Genomic DNA, 25,589 nt, shown 5'->3' on the forward strand with positions numbered 1-25,589 from the left:
ACCCTCCCCTCATGTCCACATGCCACACATTCCTGGTTCTCCTCACACCATTCTGACTGGACAGATTTGTGTGTGTGCATGTGAGCGTGCATGTGTGTGTGTGTGTGTGTGTGTGTGTGTGTGTGTGTGTGTTCCTCTTTCTCTCTTAACTCTTCAGTGCTAATGTTTCCCACGCTAACCCATCTTCTTCTCTTCCCCCCTCAGAAGCCTTTCTCCACACTTCTGCTCCACACACAGACTGAAGATTCCCCAACTGCTGTCTCTACTGCAGACTCATTCTCTGAGGCTCAGACCTATGTTGACCTCTGTGCTGGGTGTGTCGCACTGGGGTGTTCAATGTATGCTGCAATTTCAGTATTTCTAAAGCCAAACTCAGCATATCTCTCTCTAAATTCTTCTTCTTCTTTTCTTATTAAATTCAACTGTTGGTACTACCATCCACCCAGACACCCAACTATCTTTCATATCCATTTCTAACCACTGAGATTTAAAAATTCTGTCCCTAAATATTTCATGACCCAGTCCTCTACCTTTAATACTGCCACCCTAACTCTCCTACATCACGGTTTCATTACTTTTCACGTGGACTACGTCCTAACAAACAACCTGTCATAGCTGCCCTATTGCTCTAAAACAAAAATTAGACCCTGTATTCCTCTACTTAAATTCTTTAATGATTCAGCATCCTCTATAAGTCTACAGGATAAAGTCTAAGTTTTTTTTAACATAAAAGGCCACATGTGATCTGGCGAATCTCTTCCTCGGACATGCCCTGCTCCAAAATTCATGCTCCAGAAACACTGAGCTCCTTAGAGTAACTGAAGACTTTCATTGTGCTGTTCTTATCCTCCATGCCTGTTCTTATGCTGGTCACTCTACTTCTACCCATCTTAATACGACTAATTACCCTCCATTTTTTACCATCAGCTCAGTGACCATTTCTCCTTGAAGCCTTTCCTGACTCTTTCTTGACTGTCCCTTACCACAACCTGAAGGGGTATAACAACTTGTGAGCTTCTCTATTATGTCTCTGAAAGTGTTTTTTTTTATTTTTTTTTATTATGAAATTTATTGTCAAATTGGCTTCCATACAACACCCAGTGCTCATCCCAACAGGTGCCCTCAATACTCATTACCCACCCACCCTTCCCTCCCACCCCCCATCAACCCTCAGTTTGTTCTCAGTTTTTAGGAGTCTCTTATGTTTTGGCTCCCTCCCTCTCTAACCATTTTTTTTTCTTCCCCTCCCCCATGGTCTTCTGTTAAGTTTCTCAGGATCCACATAGGAGTGAAAACATATGGAGTCTGTCCTTCTCTGTATGACTTATTTCACTTAGCACAACACTGTCCAGTTCCATCCATGTTGCTACAAAAGGCTATATTTCATTCTTTCTCATTGCCACGTAGTACTCCATTGTGTATATAAACCACAATTTCTTTATCCGTTCATCAGTTGATGGGCATTTAGGCTCTTTCCATAATTTGGCTATTGTTGAGAGTGCTGCTATAAACATTGGGGTACAAGTGCCCCTATGCATCAATACTCCTGCATCCCTTGGGTAAATTCCTAGCAGTGCTACTGCTGGGTGATAGGGTAGGTCTATTTTTAATTTTTTGAGGAACCTCCACACTGTTTTCCAGAGCAGCTGCACCAGTTTGCATTCCCACCAACAGTGCAGGAGGGTTCCCGCTTCTCCACATCCTCTCCAGCATCTATAGTCTCCTGTTTTGTTCATTTTAGCCACTCTGACTGGCGTGAGGTGATATCTGAGTGTGGTTTTGATTTGTATTCCCCTAATGAGGAGCGACGTTGAGCATCTTTTCATGTGCCTGTTGGCCATCCGGATGTCTTCTTTAGAGAAGTGTCTATTCATGTTTTCTGCCCATTTCTTCACTGGGTTATTTGTTTTTCAGGTGTGGAGTTTGGTGAGCTCTTTATAGATTTTGGATACTAGCCCTTTGTCCGATATGTCATTTGCAAATATCTTTTCCCATTCCGTTAGTTGCCTTTTAGTGTTGTTGATTGTTTCCTTTGCTGTGCAGAAGCTTTTTATCTTCATGAGGTCCCAATAGTTCATTTTTGCTTAAATGTTAAATAGCCATGATACTTATTGTGTTTATACTCCACAATAGACTGTGAATACCCTGAAGACGGGCATGTCCAATTCATGTTTGTTTCCTTGGAAGACAGTTCATTGTTACAGTTCATTATTTGGTACACCTCCAAGTGTTAGAGGAATGTTGGAAAGGTTTGGAAGATACACTGAGGAGAATGAGATAGTTGACAAAAGGTGAACCAAGGAGGAAATGGGATTTATTGAAGGCTCAATTGGAGTTATAGAGGATAATGTTGTAGTGAAGCCTTCACTCTTGTTTTGTGACTTTAAGCAAAAGATTCTTCAGCTCAGCATGGTAAAAAAGATGGTGAAGGTAACCTGGACTTGGTGATTATTCAAGGAGGGGGAAGGATTCCAGGGTGCTAGGCCAGCTACAGAGACAACCAAAGCCAGAAAGTGCTGTGGTATATTGAGAATAGGGTAGAGCCAAAAGGAATGATGAGGCAAGGAGAAAGTTGGATGAGCCTGAGAAAGCTAACAGTGGGAGAAGGAGAGGAGAGTATGAGGTGTGAAGTGGTGTGTGTGTGTGTGTGTGTGTGTGTGAGAGAGAGAGAGAGAGAGAGAGAGAGAGACAGATGAAAAACTGAGAGAAGTTACAGTCAGTGAATAGAAGTTCAAGCTGCTAGAAAAATCATCTGTGGATTCACAATCTAACAAAATAAAATAAAAATCATTCTGTCATTTAATCAATATGTTATTGTGATTAAAAATCTGTTTGCCAGTTGGTGTAACCTTTTGCAACACATTCTACAGTCAGAGGATCATACAAATTGCAGAAATAATGACAAGATAGCTTTGAGATATAATTCATCTATCTATTTCTGGAAGCAGAGAACCCTAGTCCAATCCTCGGTTACATAGTTTTTGTCTAGCTTTCATTTTGAAATTATTTTTCCCAAAGCATGACAAATAAAAATCACTCTAGCCCCTCCTTCCTCCTGGACAGTTTCTTCATCTATTATTTTAGTATTCCGAGAACACTTACCACAGATGAAACATGTTGTCTTTAGAATTTCTTCCTTTTTCTGTTTTTCACTTCTGAGATCAGCAAAAGTATCAATGATAACACCAAAAATCAAGTTAAGAACGATGATGATAACAATGAAATAAAAAAGAAGGTCATATACCACTCGGGCAGCAAACAAGGGCTCCTGAAATAGGATATTTTAAAAGTATATCAATATATATACACATTTTCAAGGCAAGTTGATTTGGCATATTGTCTAACATGGAGAATATATTCAATTAATGTTTCCTGAATAAATACAAATGGTACTCCAAGTTGGAAAAAAAATGACACACACTTTCTATCTTCATATTCTTTTCCTTAAGTGTCGTGAAATAAACGTCACATCTGTTTCCCAGAAGCCCTTGTATTCTCTAGGACTTCTACCCCTCCCAACAATCAGACACGTACCTTTTCTTAAAAACCACTTCCCTGTATGATTCTGCTAACTGCATTTTGGCACATTGGGACCCTATCCCAGAAGCTACACGAAAAGCAGACAAGTAGCCATTCCAAAAGTCAGTGATTAGGGAGCTGAGAAGGACTTATCAGTTTCTAGAGTAGATTTTGTTCTTGGCCTTATAGGGTCAAGGACACACAGCTCCAGGTTACTTCTCTTTGATGGACAGTATGAAAACACACATTAGAGATTCTAATCCAGCTGTTTCATAGATGAGGCACCATTAGATGAACTGACAATATGCTACAGCTGGCCTGTTGGAGAACTGAGATTTTTTTTTTATGTCTCCAGCCTGGCGCTTGAGAGTTTTGTAGCTAATGAGAAAATTTTCAGCCTTGCCATTTTAATATACGAAATCATGTTAGAATTTGTTCAAATTTTATATTCATCATGGATAAATAATGGTGGCCATTACTATTCAGAGACAAAGAGTAAAATCTTCATGCCTGAGAAGACTGATAGACAAGGAGCAGCATAGTTTCTGTTATTTATGTAACAATTAACTCCTGTATGAAGTTTGTAGGCATGATCTCATTGCTGTAATATAATACACAGTTCAAATTTGGAAACTTTTCATGACATACATAGATTTTTTTAGTACATTAGCTATTTCTGTGTAATTCTAGCATACAATGAATTGGTTTTAATGGCCACCATTATACTTTGAAAACAAACAACATGATATGGTATCCTGAAAACAAAAACAATACTGTAAATGCTATTAAGAAGGTTTTAAAAAAATGATTATGTTCAGGGGCGCCTGGGTGGCTCAATTGGTTAAGTGTCCAACTCCCGGTTTCAGCTCAGGTCATGATCTCACAGTTCCTGAGCTGGAGCCCCCCGTGGGGCTCAGCGCTGACAGTGTGGAGTCTGCTTGGGATTCTTTCTCCCTCTCTCTGCTCCTCCCCTGCTCATGCTCGTGTGCTGTCTCTCTCTCTCAAAATAAATAAATAAATTATAAAAAATGATTATATTCTCCTTGAAAAAATGTTTTTTTCTCCAGCTTACATCTTTCGATGGCCTTCTCAGAACATCTCCCACGCCGCCGCCATTCCTGAGGCCCTGGTTCAGGACAGTGACAATGCACATAAGGAGCGTGTCACACGTCCTTTCAATTCCATCTTCATACTCTTCATCTGCTATGAAAACACACAAATTAAACACCGCAGCAAGCTCATGTTTTTAAATATGCTATCGTCTACTTCTGAATCTCAATTTCATTATAATTGTGCCACGACACAATTTTTTGAGATCACACAACATGCATTAAATGTTGCAGCACGTGACTGACACAGACTGAGAAGGTCGCGCAATGGGATTCTGAAATATCTGTCTTCTTCCATCGGTGAAAAATCACAGGATGAAAAGTACAAAATATGAGAAAGCTAGTATGCCTTGTGTACTGTGTCGTGTGGGGAGGCTGTGGTAAGAGCTCAGGAAAACAGCTCACCCAGGAGGCAAAGATATTGCAGGTGAAGGGACATGTGAAGGCAGTTACATGGGCGTGGCTTCAAATTCTACTCTGTCCCAGTACTGAGACTTGAGCAGTCACTTGACCTTAATATCCTCATCTATAAAATGGGGAGGTCTGATTAAGCGTGAAACCCTTCAGAACCTTATATTTAGGATATGTAAAACACTGCACAGAGATTAGCATACACCTAGTAGGTGCTTAAAAATTAGGGCAGATATTATTTCATTACTTTAGCTAAGCATCTAAGCTATTTTATTTATATATGTTTTTATTTTAGAGAGAGAGAGATAGTGTACACACACACGTACACACACACACGAGTGGAGGAGGGGGAGGGAGAGAAGGGGAGACAGAATCTTAAGCAGGCTCCATGCTCAGTGTGGAGGCTGACACAGGGCTCCATCTCACAACCTGAGCCAAAACCAAGAGTTGGATGCTTAACTGACTGAGCTACCCAGGTGCCCCTAAGCTCTTTTAATGTTGAGCATTGAGCTATGGACAAGAATCACAATGTATTTATGCGAACAATTTATTACATGGGAATGTACTTATGTGAAAATATTTAGGAAGAGATGGGGAGACAGAAAAGATACAATGTGACAGAAAAATTCCTGGTCTTATTTTGTTTAAAGGTAAAGTTACCAGACTTGGTAATTATTTCCCAGGCATTTAAAATAGTGAAAAGTTCATACTAAATTGGATATTAGAATCAGGATTTTCTAAAATTGGTAAGTTAGCAGGAACGTATTTTTCTTGTTACAAGGTTAAAGAACCATAAAGGCATTGACTTTTGGAATTGTGTGGCCACAGTGTGTATGTCAAAGCAGGAGTATGGAAACAACCAGAGGAAGAAAAAAGAAAGAAAGTCTAATTTTGTCTACATGATCCAACCAACAGCCTGTTTGGTACTTTGTTACAAAAAGCCTGATCTTCCTCTTGTGAACTGACTTTAACTTCACATGGATAGGGGATCCCAATATTTTCACCTTATTCAGAGCTGTTTCTTTTTAAAACATAAACATATACCTCGAGAGGAAAGCTGAAGTCAGAGATGGGCAAGTATCAAGCTCAGCTTCAAAGCTAGCAGCAGATTCTGAGCCAGACCACTTGCCTTAGAGGTGAGCCTTGAGGTACATTCTGATTGAGAAAGTAGAAGAAATAAAACTGCTTTTGGAGGAAGGAGAAATGGGGAAGAGGTGAGGCTCGCAGGGGCAGCAGCGCAGAGGAAGAGACAAATCAGACAGAGAAATCTCAGTGTGCAACATGCTAGTTAGGTCTCTGACACTTGAAGGTGGGTTCTAATGTGATGGCTAGGAAGACCATAAAGAAAACTGGTTAGAAACGCATGAGAGGGGGCACGTGGGTGGCCCCTTCACCTAAGTGTCCAAATCTGGATTCCAGCTTGGATCAGGATCTCATGGTTTGTGAGAATGAGTATCAGGCTCCGTGCTCACAGCATGGAACCTGCTTGGGATTCTCTCTCTCCCTCTCTCTCTGCCAATCCCCTGCTCTCTCTCTCCACTCTTTCTCAAAATAAATAACTAAACATGAGAAAAAAAAAAGAAATGTATAAGGGAATTAAAGGAATTTTAAAAAGAGAAACACGGTTTTCCAGTAATGAGGTCATATGGAATAGGTCTATATGCTACTTTGCTATGGTTAGACTTTCAATCAAAGCAACCTTATATTTAGTGGAGGGATCTGGGTTCATATATTTAATCAGAAACTACCTGGTCATGTCACATAAGTGCTTACTAATGACTTAATATGTGCCAGATTGGTCAGTACATAGAAGCCACATGAAAGTCCTCCCATCTCTCCCCAAGAATTTAAGAATGAGGTTGTTCATTCTGTCACAGGTGAGCTAGTAAAATACACACACAATTCACATGATTAGCCATTGTGAAATAAAATTCATTGGCTGCAAATATATATAATGAGAGTACTGACCTTCTGTGTGGCATATAAACAGGGGGAGAATGCCCAGGTCAGGTCAATGACAACAATTGATATTCACTCCATAATATCCGGTGCAGAGGCATGCTAGTTTTATATAGCAGCCTCCAAGAGCTTGGTTTTAATAAGGCTCTATCTTTGTGAGATGGATTTATTCACAATATGTTAAGCCAAGTTCCCAGGCCTTCAGGTTGAAAGCCAGGCCCTGAGTCATAGTAAATTCACCTAAGTAAATGCCACCTTGTGGAGACCTACCTACATAACCACCTTGCCTTCTCTATGCCAAACCTGCCTCATCTCACTACCTCAACAGACCCTGTGCTAGGTGCCGGGTATACAGGTGGGGAGAGCAGAGTGTGGGGGTCCCTAGGAGATTTGTGGCTTCCTAGGAAAGGTGGGTCAGCAGGTGAACAAAGACAATGCAATGTGCAGGCAGGGTGGTATGCATCTCACAGGATGGGGGGCATTGGGGACAGCATCTTGCAGGAGGTAGCGCCTGAGTTGAATATTGAAAGAGATATTGCCTGGCTAGTAATATCAGCAAAGTAAGACATTCCAGGCAGAGAAAGTGGGATGAGCAAAGGTCAACAGGCATGAACGCATATGAGGTGCTTTTGGAACCGCAGGTGTATTGTAATGACCGGGCCTTTGGTGCATGTAGACAAGTGTGAGAAGAAAAACAGGAAGGGGCCTGTTTATTATGGAGAGACTCGCACACCCAGATAAAGGGTTTCAACTTTGTCTGAAAGCCAAGAGGAGCCACTGGAGAACTTTAAATCGGGGCAAGGTGGTTTATCAACTAGCTGATGAAACAGTATGAGATAGAATATTTACTTAAATAATAAGGCAAATTCACATGTGTTTAAAGCCACAGAAGTGATACAAAGAAATCAGAATAGAGGAAGAACACTTAATACTAGGGTAATGAGAGGGGAGTCCCTCTAATGACTGTAGCCTCTGAGTTTGCCTTGAATATTCGATGGATTAAAACAGTAGCAGAGAGGCATTCACATGGGATGGCCACAGAGCCCAAGAGGTAGAAAAACATTCACCTATATGACGAAGATAGAAGATCAAATAAACCAGTATGTAGAGCAGTGGAAGATAATTCTGGGGAGAGAAACTGGGGGCTCTCTGTGAGTTTGGGTTTTATTTTGCAGGCAATGGAGTATCAAGAAAATCATGCATTGGGGTAGGGGAAAAAATACCCAAAGCAGTGATTTCTGGTAAGCAGTCTAGTGGTGATACAGTAGGTGAATTGAAGAGAAGAGAATGCCTGGAGGTAGAAAGACCAGATAGGAGGCATAATGTGTGATGAGCCTCAACAGGGTGATGGCCATGAGAATGAAAAGTATGGATGAACAGGAGGCGCCATGACCCTAGGCATGAGGGAGAAGGCAATGTTACACATCCTACTGAAGCTTCCAGCCAGAGCTTACTTGGGAATGGATGGTCCCATTAAACCACAGAAATTGACAACTGAGAAGGGGGAGCTGGATGTAAGGTGTTATGATGAAGACAAAGAAAGAATTTCAGGTGATTTCTGTGTGTGTAGAATGAGAAGATGAGCAAACATTTTTAAATTTGTTAAATGTTTGTTTATTTTTGAGAGAGAGACACAGAGCACAAGCAGGAGAGGGGCACTGAATCCGAAGCAGGCTCCAGGCTCTGAGCTGTCAGCATAGAGCCTGACATGGGGCTCAAACCCAGAAATTGCGAGATCATGACCTAAGTTGAAGTCGGATGCTTAACTGACCAAGCCACTCAGGCACCCCAGAAAACATTTTTAAAAGCTACAGAGCACAAGACAGCTGGGAGAGTAATGTGACCTTAAATTCAGGAAGAAAATAATTTAAAGATGGAGAAGGCACAAAAAAGTGTAAAAATTACAGAAGAGTCAAAGGCAATGAGAAGCAAGAAAAGGTCACTGGATTGAACATTTAGGTCATCAGGAAACAACAGGAAGATGGTAGACAGTGAAACAGAAGACGGTTGATGCAGAAATCAAGGAGAGAGGGTAGGTCAATTGTTTTATAGGAAACTTTGGTCCTGAAAGGAAGGAGATGGATTAGTTTGTGGGGATAACAGAGAGCAGAGGAAGGTTCAAACAGATGGTAGCAAGGAGATTTCAAATGCAAGAACAATAATCTAGCTAATGGTGGCGAGGGGGTAATGATGAAAACAGGCAGTTATAAAAGAAGCGACAGCACAGGGGCACTTGGGTAGCTCAGCCAGTTGAGCATTCAACTCTTGATTTTGGCTCAGGTCATGATCTCACAAGTTTGAGCCCCATGTTGAGCTCTGTGCTGGCAGTGCAGAGCCTGCTTGAGATTCTCTCTCCCTCTCCTTCTGCCCCTCCCCTGTTCTAAATAAATGGATAGATACATAGAGAGATAGATAGATAGATAGATAAATAAATAAATAGGCTTTATGGAAAAAAAAGAAGTGACAACACATGCTTGTGTACAGGCAAAAGTAAAGAATTCATGGAAATAGATGGGTCATGTGGACACACTTAAAAAAGCTAAATATATACCTGTAAGAAACTGAGAACATCACTTGGCACATGGGGGGCAACAAATGTAGGTATCATAATTTCATTATTGGTGATAGAGGGCTACAAAATCTTATACAAAGTTATAGTTTTAATACAACAAACTTTATACTTGAACAATATGGGGTTAAATTATCCTCCTTTTCAGTTGAGTATGAGTAAAATAAAGTGGTTTTTCTTAATTCATAAAAGAAATTCAAGTGTTTTATATGAAGAAATGAATAAAAATATATTCGATTGGCTCCGATCCGAGGTGTTAGTCTATAAATTTTTTCAAATATTGGGCATGCTTGAATTAAGAGCTGTTAATAAGACTATTTTTTTCTGTTTTAATAATTAAATTATCCATTTTTAATGATTTTTTAGAAACAACAGATTATCACTAAGATATATATCTGAAAGCCTGAGTGCAATTGAAAATTTCTTGTTCATTAGTTTTAAACTTTAACTACAATTGCTTCATTATGGAAATTCTTTTTTAAAAATTTTAACTAGAAAGAGAGACTTAAAACGCGGGGCCCCCAGTGGGAAGCCAAGACGTAGACTGGCACTAAGGCTGATTGGTTTCTGCTATTCCTCAGTCTCTTTCATTAAAGTAAAATACCAAAACATATTACATTTGAATTACTCATTAGTGTGAGAAATCTGTGAACTTCCTCCCTTTTCTGTATATTCAAATGATCTTTCCTTGGAAAATACTTGTAACTGTGTTTTGTAAATTGCCTAAAAAAGCCCTAACCTTTCTAGAAAATCAGTTATTAAATTTTTCTGGTGTTTCTTTGGTGATTATATTTGTCTAAGAATTCAGGTAGGTCTGCAGCAAATGAAATAAAACTTCTTTTTATTTTTTTTTCCGACCACAGTTGGTTGCCAGTTACCGTGCGAATGTGCGGCTCCTGGGACAATGACCCTACCGGCATCTGCTGGAGCTTCCTCGGGGACCGGCCGCTGGGCTTCCCAGTCACCACAAGGCTTGTTATTCTGCTACTGTGTATGTGTCTGGGCCTTTTGTAACACGGACCTGCTGTCCACAAGGTAACAAACCAAGGCCGTCACAAATGCACACTAGGGTTTGCAAATTAAAATTTAACTCTGATCGTAGACATAGAAAAGTTATTTTTAAATCTCAGTGGCACATGGTGCACAGCAAACACGAGGTTCTGGCTTTCATTCACTTCTGCAGTAAATACATGTGGCCAAGGGCTAGAGGATCAAATCTGTGGACTTTTCAGCCCAATGAATTTTATCACTTAACCGTGCCAAATGCAAAACGGGCACAGGGGAAAGGGTAGACGCATTAATACAGGCATTCCTTCAGTTTTAAAGACTGATTTAGGAATGATTGCCATCAGCTCTGGCTCCCAACAGTGTTCCTGTCACCCTCTGGGGCTGACATTCCTCTGCTGTCCTCATCTCCATTCTCTGGGAGCTTCCCTGCAAAATCATACCTGCCTTTCCCTGCTCCCAGTGCAGGTGGAGCCTAAATAAATGGAGACTTTGCTTCTGGTGTAATAAGCCAGGAAGAATTGTCCCTATCTGTCTATCCAGAAAAGGGAAGTTCTCTTCTTTGGGTAATATATGAGGTGAGTCACAGGTTGTAGAGGTTTTTATGAGAAGCCTTTTATGAGTTTGTATTCAGAGTTGTAAATCAATATCCAAATGGACTTTGTGATGGAACAGAGTTTCTCAACCTCAACACCATTCATATTTTGGGCTGGATAGTTCTTTGCTGAGGGGGGCTGTCCTATGCATTGTAGGATGTTTAGCAGAATCCCTGGCCTCTATTCATCAGACGCCCCTAGCATTCCTCCCAGTTAATCCTTTAACTAGAAGACAATAAAGCTTAGAAGACTGGAGGACAGGCCCTGGAACTGGAGATCTAGCTTAGTCTACGAGCTATTGTGACCTTACTTAAAGTTTGTGTCCTTCAGTGTTTTTACATATAATGTGAGGATAATTAAGAGCATCTATCTACACCCTTGACATGCCTCAGGGCCCTCACCCATGCTGTTCCCTGTGCCTAGAATGTGCTTGCACTACCTCTTTGTGTGATTGGCTCCTTTTCATGCTCCAAGTCTCAATTTAAATAATCCCTCCTCAGAAAGGCCTTTCTGTTTGCCCTACCTACAGCCAAACTCTCTTGTGATTATCTATCATAGCACCGCTTGTAGGACTCACCATATTTTATGACTGTTTAGGCCTCCCCCCCTCAGTGTTTTATAAGTTCCATAAGGACTAGGATCATGTTTGTCTATTCAATACTATGTCTTGAACACCTAACATGGTGGCTGGCCAGTAGTACAGGCTCAACAAGTATTGCTATATGAAGGAATGAATAAGGTTTTATAATTATAATAATTAATTATTAAGGGTTTATTAATTATTAATAATTACATATAAATATATAATTATTAATTATATAATTAATAATATCATCATCATGTATACTGAATCGGCTTAACGAATTTCTGGTTTTACAAAAATACTCACTTTTTCTAAAACGTTAAGATCAAAATCTCACAATCAGTAACAGCACATAAAACAATTACAATAGAATGCCTGATTGGTTATCCATGACAATTGTATAAAGCCTACAATTTGTAAGATTGTACAGAGCTGGGCAGCCACATCCTGGGACACGCTCACAGCACACAAGAGCGGGAAGATCTGACTCCAGGACAAGAGCCTCTGGCAGCTATTTCCCCGAGTCTTAGGAGCTTCTGGCTCTCATGCTGGGGTTGAGCATCACTAGCCCAGCCACTGGGCTGGGCCCCTGGGTCTGCCATCTTTATAGTCTCTGGCAGGAAGAATGCTGGCTTTGTGTTTGGTTCACTGGCAAAGTAATACTCTTTTCTTAAAATCAAACTATAGTTAACGTACATTTGCTTTAACATAAAGGAAATAATTTTAAGGTAATATTCAGAGACAGAGGAGCAAGGCAGGAATTGAGTCACTATATACTTGGGACACTGTTGTTAGAATATTTGTGCTAAAAAGAAAGTAAATTTTTTAACCTATTACTTTTCACACTGTGAAGGAGAAAGAAGGCTGTATTGAAAAGAAGATAACAAGTTCTAGTGACAATAGATTGAAGTTCAAGATGGGGTAAAGATCCTAAGAGCTATTTAGTTTTACACAGCTACTTAAACTATGCCCAAGTTTTTAAAATAGCTATGATATTTCTTTTTATTTATTTTTTATTTAATTTTTTTTAAATTTTTTTAACGTTTGTTTATTTTTGGGACTGAGAGAGACAGAGCATGAACGGGGGAGGGTCAGAGAGAGGGAGACACAGAATCTGAAACAGGCTCCAGGCTCCGAGCTGTCAGCACAGAGCCCGACGCGGGGCTCGAACCCACGGACCGCGAGATCATGAGCTGAGCCAAAGTCGGACGCTCAACCCACTGAGCCACCCAGGCGCCCCTATGATATTTCTTTTTAAATCATGAATAATAAGAAGAGAGGAGCATTTATAGACCTGAATTTGAGATTGTGATAGATTCAGCAAACTGCTGACAAATAAGCCTGATGCTGATCCCCAAGATAACATACCAAAATGGATCATTGAAAGGATGGTGTGGGAAGAAGGAGGCGTCAAGAGAAACCAGCATGGGTTCACACTAACCTCAAACTGGGGATGTGACAGACATGTGTCTGGGATTTGGCAAGGAGACTCTGAGGAGTCTCATGATTTTTCTTTTAAAGATAGAGAAACATGGGCTCACTGATAGTTTATTTAAGACAGAGTTCTCTGTGGCTGAAGAATTGCACAGAACATGACTATGTCAGTCTGAAAGCATGTTTCTAGTAGCACGCTAAAGATTTTGAGCTTAGCACTGTCCTATGTAACATTTCTAGCACTTTCAATGAAAATCTTCCTTTGCAGAGGTGGGCAATTTTGTTTTTCAAAGAGGCAGATGGGAAATGTTATAGGCTTTGTGGGTGACATAAAGCCTCCATTGCATCTTTTTCTTTAAAGAAAATACTTTTTAAAAATGTTACAACTAGTCCTAGCCCAAGGACTGTACAAAAACAGGTGGCAAATCAGATTTCCCCACGGGCCATAGTTTGCCAATCCCTGTTCTACAGCTTATCAACTTGAGGATGACATAAGAGAGAATGAGCATATTGCTTAACAGAATCAGGATCCATAAAGATATCATGAGCCCTGTGACAGGTTAGAACTAGAAGGTGCTGGAAACCTAGAGTTCAACCAGGCAAAACAACTCCTTGTCTATTTCCAGGAGAAACTGAGATGGCCTTGGATTATGGGTGGCAGAAATAAGTAAAAATAAATGCACCGTTTTATGCTTGAAATTCCAAACTCCCAATTACATGACTACAGGATAGGCATTTATGGCTTAACAGCTGAACCAGTGAAGAATGGCATGTTAGCCAAGAGTCAGCCAAATCTGGGTTAAGGGTACGGTGTGATTCCCAATTCCACTATCCAGAATAAGATAACACCACTCAGCTTCTTGCCTTGGAGTGTTACATCAAAAGTCACTGCTGTAATGTGTAGGGAAGGCTGAAGAAATTGGAAATGTTTAGACTGGAGGATGCATGTACCAGGATTTTAGAAATTGCAGAGCACAGTAAAACTACACAAGCATGGAATGAGCTGGTTTGTTGTTTGGAAGCCTTAGCCCAGTAGCCAGGACTTAGGGGAGGAAAGAAGCCTGGGAGGCAGTTGCTCACAGTTCCTTTGACTACTGAGACATTAGGATGGAATGTACATGTGTTTATTTCTCCCCTTAGGTCATAAAGGTTGAAACGTTTCATTCGCCAAAGGGCATATCCATTTTTCCTCATGCAACAATCCAACATCTCAAGGAAAAAGGCAATTTAGGAAAGAAGCCCCTATCATTATGATCAGAAAAACAGTGTGCTCCCAGATGGAAAAGGGGGACTCTGTCCTCACACTGTGCTTAACTCTTCCATCATCTCCCCTGAGTCCACTGTTGCCCTTCATAGATGTAATACAGACTGGATCCACTCCTTTTTTATATATAAAACTCTTCAAATATTTAAAGATATATACTCCCTAAATCACTGCTGCTTCTGGAAAGAGATCACTAATTCCTTCTACAGTTCATTAAATTTCACATATGCCATAGTTTCCAAACCATTGAGAACAATTTAGAGTTTCAAAAATTCTTTTTATGAGCATGGTTCCCATTTGCTCCTTTGGAAGCAAGGAAAGTATCATATTCTCTCTGTCTGTCTGTCTGGTCCCTCACCCCCTCCCACTCTGGGCAAACCATGTGAACAAAGTCCAGGAAATTTGCATAACATATCTAAGACAGAGAGCTAGAAAGTGGGGAGTCCAGGATTATACCAAGTCTTTTGAGTTCTAAGCCTGTGTGTTTCCAGATTCTCTGTTAAAGGCTATATATTTAAAAGGGTGTCAAGTTTGGTATGGGTTTGCAATTTGGTAATAGTATTTTTAGCAGCAGGTACCACAAGGCAAATCTGATAAATTCTCAAGAATAGGAATAATATAAGGAATGGGGTGGGGATACAAAATGACAGATATGGGAATCCTTTCTCTAGTTTGAAACTTTTTGGTTCTTTTACCCTCCATGATTCTATTTCAACCCACCACGAAATTCTTAGAGCAACTCCCTTAGCAGTAATAAACATAACTACAAAGTATCAGGTTTGTACTGTTCTGGGGTACTTTTTACAGACCTGTATTTGAAGCTGGTATTGTGGGTGAGCAGTTGTCCTTTTCACATGTTCCCATCATTGAAGTTAAAGTCATAGTAGGAACTTCATTACTCCCTGAGAACACACAAATTAGAATATGGTATAGAGACAAATACGCAAATGACAAGAAATGAACATATAGTTACAAAGGCATATAAATAAAAATCACTACTACCTCAACTTAGCTGTGATCCTAAAGTCTTTTAGGAACTTGGTTTGAAACTCTGAACACAGTTTTGTGTATTGAAGGCATTTTATAAATAGGGAGTAAGTTCACAAGCCAACCCACTAACAGCCTTTTATACCTTTTTGAAGTGGCAAAGATAAAGTATTAATAATAATGCAGACCTTAACCACCATGTACAACAATGTTTCCATGGCCAAATGCATTCAGGATTCAGACTTGGAATGACAGAACACATTTCCCCCAAAGCAGTTGGTTTCCCGGATTCTAAGCCACTGGTCAGTCCCTATAGCAGGTAGAGACTTTCAGGTCGTGGCAGTTCTAACAGTACAGTGGGGGGGTGGGGGGAATCTTTCTTTTCTCCCTTAGTTCCCAAGGATCCATCTGCTTGGCCTATCTCCCCAGCCAGAATGGAACAGAAAATGGTAAACTTCCTATCTGTGTGAGAGAAGCTTTATAAGAAAATTTTTTTGTTGTTAGTAACAAATACAAAGTAAAGAGGTTCATACTTCTCAAACCAATTTTTCTTTTTAAAAAAATTTTTTTAATATAATTTATTGTCAAATTGGTTTCCATACAACACCCAGTGCTCATCCCAACAGGTGCCTGCCTCAATGCCCATCACCCACTTTCTCCTCTCCCCCACCCCCCATAACCCTCGGTTTGTTCTCTGTATTTAAGAGTCTCTTGTGGTTTGCCTCCCTCCCTCTCTTCAAACCGATTTTTCAAACAGTCATCAAAGTCCGTGAGAGGGAGGGGCAGGAGTAAGTTCATTTGTATATACAAAGGGTTGAAGAAATACTCAAGTGCATATCAGAGCAACATCACACCAAGTTATCCTGGTTCTCTGATGAGATGAGGGCAGAAGTGACAAACAGGAGCTGAAGTTAGGACACATGATTGGGGGACGGACCAGGCGTGGGATTGCCTGCAACCCAAGCCTTGGAGCTGAGAAAGACAGAGTCCACTCAGGGAAGGGAGGTCACACATTCACCTCCACCTTTCCTTGCCCCTTGACTGGGGCAAGCTCCGGGGAAAGGGCAGGTGCACCATCTGGTGCTGGAGAGGGTTTCTGGTGGTCAGAGAAGGAGAGAGATGGGGTTTCTGAATGTGTCCTGGTGGCCATTCTCTTACTTAATATTTATTGGCTCCATGCCAGGCTCTGAGGGCCCAGAGTCGAGGCCTCAGAGACCTGATAATTTGGGAATACCGAGAGGCAAAGACAGGATTACACTTGAGTGGAGGAAGTAAAGTACAGTTAACGTAATGGAGTGCATTACGAGAGAGACGTGAATTCTAGGAACAAACAAACAAACAGACAAACAGAAAGCATTTTGGAGAAGGATCAATCTAAAGACATGGGATTCACACATAGAAAGATGGGGGGGTGGGCGGGATTCCTGGTGCAGTTTGTATGACAAAAGGCACAGAGGCCAGTGAGGGCACAGACATGGGAGCAGAGTGACCTGAGCATCCAGGCTATTGTTTTAAACCAAGCATCTCACAGCCAGTGCAGATCCCAGTAGTTTTTGAATCAGTGAGACACCAAATCAACCGGAGGTTACAATGAATGAATTGGGCGGGAAGAAGGGGCTGCAGGTGGCAAAGCCACTAAGAGGTTCCTAGTCTCCTGGGTGAGAGGAAATGAGGGTGGGAAGCCAGAGGGCAGCACTGAGAAGGGGGAAGAAAGAACACGTGAGAAACACTGTAATCTCTGCTTGTCAACAGATCCTTCTCTCCAACTCCTTGGGCTTTTCTAAGACATGGGCCCCCCTCAACCCCGTCAAGTAGCAGCTGCTTCCTCTGTGGAGCACGGGGCCCCGCGTCTCAGAGGTAGGATCTGCGTTTTCCTAAATTCCCGATGCCATTTGCAAATTATCCATCCTCCACTCTCCTATGTGTCTGCAATGCTCTGCCGCAAGCTCTAGAACTCCCAACCTTCCCTCCTTGTTCCCACCTCCTGGCTTTCCCATGACTATTTCCTACCCCCTGAACAACTGCACATGTCTGCCCTCCAGATTTCACTTGCTACCTAGGCTGGTTATCCTCAATAAGCTTTCACTCAACTTTGGGAGCAAATAGTGTTTGGTACTTGAAAAAACAAACTTGATGCTATTTATCAATAGACAGATGGTGTTACAAATTAAATAATTAAAAATATTATGAAAATAAAGGCACTTTCCTCAGGGCACAATATCATATTCACTCTCAGCCTTATGCAACAAACATTCTCAATCTATGAAGAGTCAAGAGTTTAACTTCTCGTATACTAGATTTTCATAGTATTTACAAATGCTTTCTCTTATTTAACAGTTTTTCATGTAAATATGCACATTTTTAAAAAAAAAATTTAACTTTTATTCACTTTTTGATAGAGACAGAGCATGAGTGGGGGAGGGGCAGAGAGAGAGGGAGACACAGAATCCGAAGCAGGCTCCAGGCCTCGACAGCACAGAGCTCGACGTGGGGTTCGACCTCACAGATAGTGAGATCATGACCTGAGCCGAAGTCGGACCCCCAACTGACTGAGCCACCCAGGCGCCCCTAAATATGCACATTTTTTAATAAAGATCTTGACATTTTAGGTCTAATGCTGCCTATTTTGTAAGAAAAAAGGAAAGATATTTTTATATTTCTTTAAAAAAATTTTTTATTTTCTGGGGCACCTGGGTGGCTCAGTCAGTTAGGATCCAACTCACGGTTTGTGAGTTCAAGCCCCACGTAGGACTCTGTGCTGACAGCTCAGAGCCTGGAGCGTGATTTGGATTCTGTGTCTCCCTCTCTCTCTGCCCTCCCCCGCCCCCCCCCGTTCATGCTCTGTATCTCTCTCAAAAATAAACATTAAAAATTAGAAAAATAAAAATAAAAAAATAAAAATAAAAAAAATTTTAACTTTTATTCATTTCTGAAAGACAGAGCATGAGTGGGGGAGGGGCAGAGAGAGAGGGAGACACATAGAATGTGAAGCAGGCTCCAGGCTCTGAGCTGTCAGCACAGAGACTAACCTGGGGGTTGAACCCATGAACCGCGAGATCATGACCTGAGCTGAAGTCAGACACTTAACCAACTGAGCCACCGAAGCGCCCCTTTTTATATTTCTAAGGAAGATATGTTCATAATGTCACTAACATCCTTTTTAATAACACAAAAATATTTATGACTAGAGTCAGAAAACAATAACTATTGTATACATTTGGATTCAGGGATTGTGATTGCTTCAGCTTCAGACTCTCCCTGTACTGAGTAACTCATTGTGATCATGCCTGGTACATAAGAAATAATTAAAACCCGAAGATTTTTGTTTATGATTCACAGATAGTTTTGGGGGAGTCTGGGAGGCTACTTACAAATATGAGCTCTTTCTTTAAATATATATGCCTGTAAAATTCTGGAACAAGTAACATTTATGGGAGAACAGGAAAGACAGTAACAAAATATTTCACGTTCCTCTGAATAAAGATGAATACCTAGGTATGAAATTCAGTCTCCAGTTTAATAATTTTCAATCTATGTATATGACATTTCTATTCTGTGCTTTGATCACTCAGACTTAATAACAGATCTAAACATCACCTAATTATCCCATATTCTAAGAAAGAAACTACCATCTGTCATCAATTTAATAATCAAGAAATGTTTGTTAAAGGCAAGAAAGAATATTGTTTATAAGTCACCACTAATTATGTCATACCTTTAAATTTAATGGCTTGAGGGGAGAGTCATTTTGTGGTTTCCATTCTCTACAACTCATAGGCAGCAGAATCACCCAGAGAAACAAACAGCAAAGTGCAGAACTATGATTTGTATCCAGCAAAGCAGGAGAGGAGGAAAAAGAGTAACAAAGAAATTTAACCCAAGCAACAAAAGGTAGGAAAGGGGGGAAAAAAGAAACCATTAGAAAGCATGATAAATAAAAATTCAAAGTAAGATGGAAAGAATAAGCCCTATCACCACAAGAATCACAGTAAGTCTAAGTGGATGATGTCTAACCAGTCAGAAAACAGAAATAAATATTGTACAGAAATTGTGATAGCCACGTACTGATGAATTGAGCTCCTTAACGACAGCATGTTGAGCATTTTTTCAATACCAAATTTCTTACTTCCTGATGGTTTCCAAATCAAAACATTTATCATTTTCAATTATTTAAGTATAATATGATGTACTGTGAGCAAACATATGTGGAATAATGGTTGTGAATGATACTAGATGTTGTTCTTGAGGGGAGACAGGAAAAAAGAGGAAGAAAAGATTCCAAAGCCATCCTCCTACACTGAAGTGGTTGACTGTCTTCTGGAAAATAGTTAGCATTGTTGAAACTTTCTCACTGAAACTGAGCCCAGATGATGTTTCTTATATCAGGATTTCTCCATACACATTGACGGCTAAAAAACTGCTGAGGAGTATTGGACATTCATGAGCTCTCAGTGAACAAGAACATGTTTTCAAGGAAACATTTCCTCCATTAGTGCTTATCTGTAATGCTCTTAAGCTGTGTACAAGTCACGTCTGCCATGAGAGGAAGCTCATTTGGGGGTCATAGCAATACCTGTAACGGGAGTTCTGTTTTTCAGCCTATCCACTTCCATTGTGAAGTCATCCTTCAGAAAAAGGAACCCAATAATGGAAAACAGGTAGACAAGGATGAGAGCCAGGACTGCAGTTAGAATAATGGAACGGCCATTCCGTGTGACACTCTTTATGACATTGAGCAGAGTCTCTTCTCTGTACACCAAATCAAACAGCTACAAACATAAAACAAAACAAGAAAAAAAATGCAATGCAGCAAAAGCTGAATAAACGTAAAGGTAATTATGGATACAAATGCAAGCCATTTTAGTTTGTCTGCGAAAAAATAACAATCTGAGTGATACCTCAAAGGTGCACCAAAATATATGTTTCTTCTACAGTTGGAATGTATTAATAAACTGTTTTTCAATAAAGATAACTCTAACACGGCATATAATGTGCATATAATGTGTGTTGGTTTCATAACCAACATAACTTTAATTTTGTAAGATACAGAAATAGCATAGTGTCACATTTGAATTTAGAAAAATTATAATACTATACTTAACCAACTTAGTTACTTATTCCTTATTTTTAGTCTTACTGATGTTCTGCAGTTGCTTCTGGAATACGTAAAATGGCTAAGGTGAGAATGCTGAATTACATTTGCCTAAGTGATGAATAATTGACAGATTCATTAAATGTATTGTTTAATCGAAGGATTAGAGGAGAAACTACCAGAACAATTTGATGAGGCTGCTGCCATAGAAAAGATAGGAAATTTAAAAATATTTGAGGAAGGGAAATGCGTTTCCTGGCTACAGGGACATAACAAAGACAAAACCTATTATTTTAGTATGTACATTTGGAAACAGAAGTATAAGCAAAACTATAATATACAATTTGTTAAATTTCCACTTCCTCTAATGGGTTATTATCCATTTTGTGTTTAGTAGTAGAGAATCTATGCACTGGTCAAGAACCTAGGTATGTGTTTGCTGTCTGGAGTCCACACCAAGAGCAATTTTATTTATTGCTCTATTATTAAGTTGAAATTATACATTAGCAAGTACATGTTATATTATCAAAAGTGGGTTAAAAGCAATGAATTAACATTCACTTAAAAAGGCATAAATATCTGTTTGGAGATGAATACTATTTTGGAAGTTGGAATAATTAAGGTTTGTCTCCTGCTCTCTGAGGGCACTGATTAGAATTTCTGAACTGGTTGAAATGATCCATTACCAGTGTCACAAATCCCTTCGGAAACACCAGGGCCTTGTTTATACTCTGTTTTTCTGAGTACTGAGGGTTATATACTTACTTTCCAATTTAATTCTAGTCTTGCAAATAATTGCCATAAAGATATTACCTTATTTGTTCACCTTAGGAAGTTGATATTTTATCATGATCATACATAAAAAAAAAGTGTTTAAATATTTTGCTATCTGCTTATCTTCTGGAGGGAGCAGAAACTTCCAGAAATAAAGTCAATGTTCCTCAGTACAGACAAAATTAACTAATGCAAATTCAACTTCCAAATTATCGACACTCTGACTTAACTTACTTAAGCATGTCATTGACATAAAGGAGATTTTCCCTTACTTTAACTCAATAGTGGCTTAAAGAAAAGGTCTGGCAATGGACTCTAGGTCACTTCTGAATGGTTTCTAAAAGTTTATCACTTCCAGAAGCCCATGGGATGCTTACTAAAAATGCTTATTTCTGGGCCCCATTCCATTCCCATGGAATCGGAATCTTGGGAAGGCAAAAAAGGTATTGACATTGGGCAGGTTGATGGTTCTTTCTATTTATATCTGAAAGAAAAATGCCTTTTATTATTTTGGATAAAGTATTGGTATTTGTGGATGTAACTAGGAATACATATTCATGTATTTTTTAAAATACAATATATATTTTAAAAAATACTTAAATGCCATTTTGGCATCACATCCATTATAATTTCCTCCTAGTACTCTAAACATCAAAATGGACAATATCCTTGGGGTGCCTGGGTGGCCTAGTCAGTTAAGTGTCTGACTCTCGATTTTGCCCAGGTCATGATCTCATAGTTTGTGAGATAGAGCCCCACATGGGATTCTCTCTCTCTCCCTCTCTCTCTGCCTCTCTCTTGCTCTCACTCTCGTTCTCTAAATAAATAAATAATAAATAAATAAACAAACTTTTAAAAATGGATAATATCGTTTTCACAAACAACCCAGTGAAAACAAACTAGCATCAGTATTGTAAGATTTAAAAGATAAAAGACAAGAGGAAAATACAATTGGAAAACAAGGTTAAGTAACGTAAATTAAAAGTAACATTACTATCAATAGCTAATATAATAATTCAAATACACCTTCATTTTGTCAAATGCCTTTTCTTGGAAAACATAAAGATTTACTTACATCATTTCACATGTTTTTTTATATTATCTCTTTAATGAATCTTGATAGAACGAGTCTATCATCCTCTCCCTATCGATTTTATAGACGAGAAGGGTTGAAGCACAAAAACATTACAGAATGTTTGTTATATATCACAGTCCGGTAAAAGTGCTGAGTATAATAAGACTTTATATATCACAGGCATGTTTTAAAAAGTGGATTCTTTATGGAAAATTAGAGCAGAAAGGGAATTCATTTGGATCCCTGGAACAGAAAAAAAATCTACTTTTGACTGTTGAATAATCTAACTTAACTACCTAGAAGATAGTTTTGTATCACTGGGGCTCTTTGAGAGTCAATAGAAAATGTGCCTCCTTTCAGTCTTCCTACATGGGTTTGCTAGAAAACAGGAAAGCAGTAGGCAATGGATTGTTCCTCATGACCCAAGCAAACAGGGCCATCCTAATGTTTTTAGATCTTTACCTTAGGTTTCAGGAATTATTTTACTGGCTAGTGCTCTCCACTGCATGCCAGCCATGGGTGGGAGATATAAATAAATTTCTCCCATGACATCGTGATGTTAACCTGGTAGTGTTTTAGGTTTCAAAATATTATCACATATTTATACTGTCTCCTCTCCTAGTTTATGGCTATCAAACAGTCTATATATAGGAAGTAAAATGGATAACGTGAAAAACAAAAAACAGACCTCTAGAAGAAATCTGCAAATCCATTTAATGAGTTAGATACATGGAGATAAGCTTAGCAACAATGACACATTAAATCTGAAATGAAGACTTAAAACAACTCATTATGTTTTTTTTACTAGGTTGGCAGTTTCTCCCTCATTTCATGTATACGCCATTCTAAAGTTACAATAATATTTGTTGTTGTAAACAAAATGCAATGATTCCAGTACTGTGAAAATATATCGCCATACTTTCCCCCTACACTCTGTTCGAGACTCTCTAAATGTAAAGCGAGGTAAGGATTTGGCCGAAACCAAAAGCAGCTGCTATATGAAGCCTGGGTCAAGAGGTGGGGTCGTTAGTGACTTCTCAGAGAGGAAATAAAGAATTCCACCACCTATGTGGTTTCTCAGAGGAAAAGATTAAAAATAATAATAATTCACACTTTTCCTAGGAAATTCTAAAAATAACATAATTTGTCCTAAATGTCAGGCCCTGCTTTAAAAAAAAAAATCAAAGGAAGAGGCAGCATTGTGTATTTTTTCAGCATTGATTGTCCACACGGAGAAGTACTCACCAGGAAGCTATAGAAGAATTCATGGACAAAGAGGCCCAGCATGCAAACCAGGACATACGCCACGTGGTAGAGAAAGGCCATATCCAGGATGACCGCTCGGTAGCCTCGGGTGAAAGTGCCACGATTTCCCACAAAACTCACCAGAAACACTATTTTATTACAAAGCTACAGGGAGGAAAAGATTAGATTTTACTGTCTTATTTATCTGGAAACTCATAAAAATAGCAGTCATTGGCAAAACCTATTATTCACGAGTTCTGTGGTTCTCTTTTCTCATTTTTTTATTTGGTGATTTTTCAGCACTGCTTACAAATCTGCATGTAAACTTAATACACACAAAAGTTGTATTGTCTGCAGTTCCAGGGAAAATGAGAATGATGAAGAGCCCCAGCTGGACAATCGAGGCAGACCTGAATTTAAACCCTGGCTGTCTCACCCCTGTGGCACCCTGGCCATGCAGCTGCAGGCCTGGACTGTTTCTTCGGAAGAATTGGAGTAAAGGAACTCCCACCGCATAGACCTCTTCAGAGTATTAAACAATTCATAATGCATTTGAAACACTTAGTACAATGATGCTTTAAATACTATTCATCATATTTTCCATATTAAAAATAATATATGTAATATTTTTATTATATTGGGTATGTAACAGAAAAGTATCTTCTCTGAAAATATCCAGAAAAGATCTATCCTTGATTTTTTTAGCCTAGACTTTCTCTACTGAATATTATTTTTAAAAAGTAAGCCATTAAAGGTGATTCTTGAATTTAATTTAAATACATGAAAATATAAATACACTTATGCAGTTAGATTAAAATAAATATAATTTATGCATATATTTTCTAAGCTTCATGTGAAGTAATTATTCATTAGATATTTTGGAGTGTTTATTATGCTTGGTGCTATGTATTTGTGTTTAAACTATTTAAAATTGTCTTTTGTGGTGTAACTTTGGAATATAGAAATTTACACTGAGATTCTTTGGCAATAACAGTGATCTGTGCGATGACTTCCAAAGAACACAGTTATCGTAAACTTAGTGTCATATATTTGGTTCTGGAGTCACTGCTTTATTTATAAACTAAAGAGCCAATTCTGCCTCGTAGTCGTCATGGAAAGAATTATAGATTTCAAATTTCAGTTCTTCCAAATTGTTTCCTGAGTTCTTCAAGTTATCTGATGGCACCATATTTGTCTTTCTAGTCCAAACTTAAGTTAGGGAAAACACGTTGCTTTTTTGCAACATTGTTGACTTTAGCTATATTATATATTTAAAAAATTGCCTTATGGAATGATTTTAAATAACATAAGAAGGAGCATAACACTTTGAGGCAGAAGTGAAATTTAAGAGATGGGAAAAACGTTTTCCTTCAACTTTCTGAAGTCCAAATCAATACAGACAAAATGAGAAATGTGTTAACAGTCAAACTGAATCAATAGCATAGAAGTTCAACCTTCCCTAAAATTTCACCATGCTAATTAACTATCTTTTCAATAATCAGTATTATCAGTTCTTCCATCGTCTTTTTGAGAACTTGAATAATGTCAAGCAGAAAGTTGTACTTCATTATTTTAGTATTTCATCATCAGATCTTTATTATTAAGCATTGTTACAGTATAATGTCTTTATGATTATTATCCAAGAGTAAGTTTAATATTATAAAAAGTCATCATTTAAAAAACTCAGGAAATATATACAAATATATACAGGAAATATATACAAGGTGTTCAGATAAGTGTGCTATTTGACAATAAACAACCATGAAGATGGTGAAATACAGAATGTCTAGGTGAAGTAATATTCAACGTTTTACTCTTTAAATTGTTTTGAATGGCTATTTAAGTTCAAATTATTTGCCTCGATTCACCCACTATAGTTTATCAATACAAAAAAGAAATAATCAGTTTTGTAAAAAATAAAGTTAAAACCTGGAATTATGACTTTTCAGAAGGGTGGATATGTTCAA

The 25,589-nt window shown here is 39.0% G+C and overlaps 1 protein-coding gene across 6 annotated transcripts in view; it reads right to left on the minus strand.

Annotated features, from left to right (window-relative positions):
* ITPR2 (inositol 1,4,5-trisphosphate receptor type 2) overlaps positions 1-25,589 on the minus strand; it is a 505,414-nt gene that overhangs the window by 59,455 nt on the left and 420,370 nt on the right. For 3 of the 6 annotated variants that reach the window (XM_030322010.1, XM_030322005.1, XM_030322011.1), the window contains 5 exons: positions 23,623-23,787; positions 20,010-20,205; positions 15,259-15,351; positions 4,592-4,722; positions 3,103-3,268 (listed from right to left, as the gene is read on the minus strand). In XM_030322010.1, the coding sequence (XP_030177870.1) occupies positions 3,103-3,268; positions 4,592-4,722; positions 15,259-15,351; positions 20,010-20,205; positions 23,623-23,787 (751 nt within the window). The remainder of the gene's footprint in view (positions 1-3,102; positions 3,269-4,591; positions 4,723-15,258; positions 15,352-20,009; positions 20,206-23,622; positions 23,788-25,589) is intronic. The other 3 variants (XM_030322007.1, XM_030322009.1, XM_030322008.1) reach the window with 3 other exon arrangements.

This window comes from Lynx canadensis, chromosome B4, assembly GCF_007474595.2.
Source record: "Lynx canadensis isolate LIC74 chromosome B4, mLynCan4.pri.v2, whole genome shotgun sequence".
Classification (NCBI taxonomy): domain Eukaryota; kingdom Metazoa; phylum Chordata; class Mammalia; order Carnivora; family Felidae; genus Lynx; species Lynx canadensis.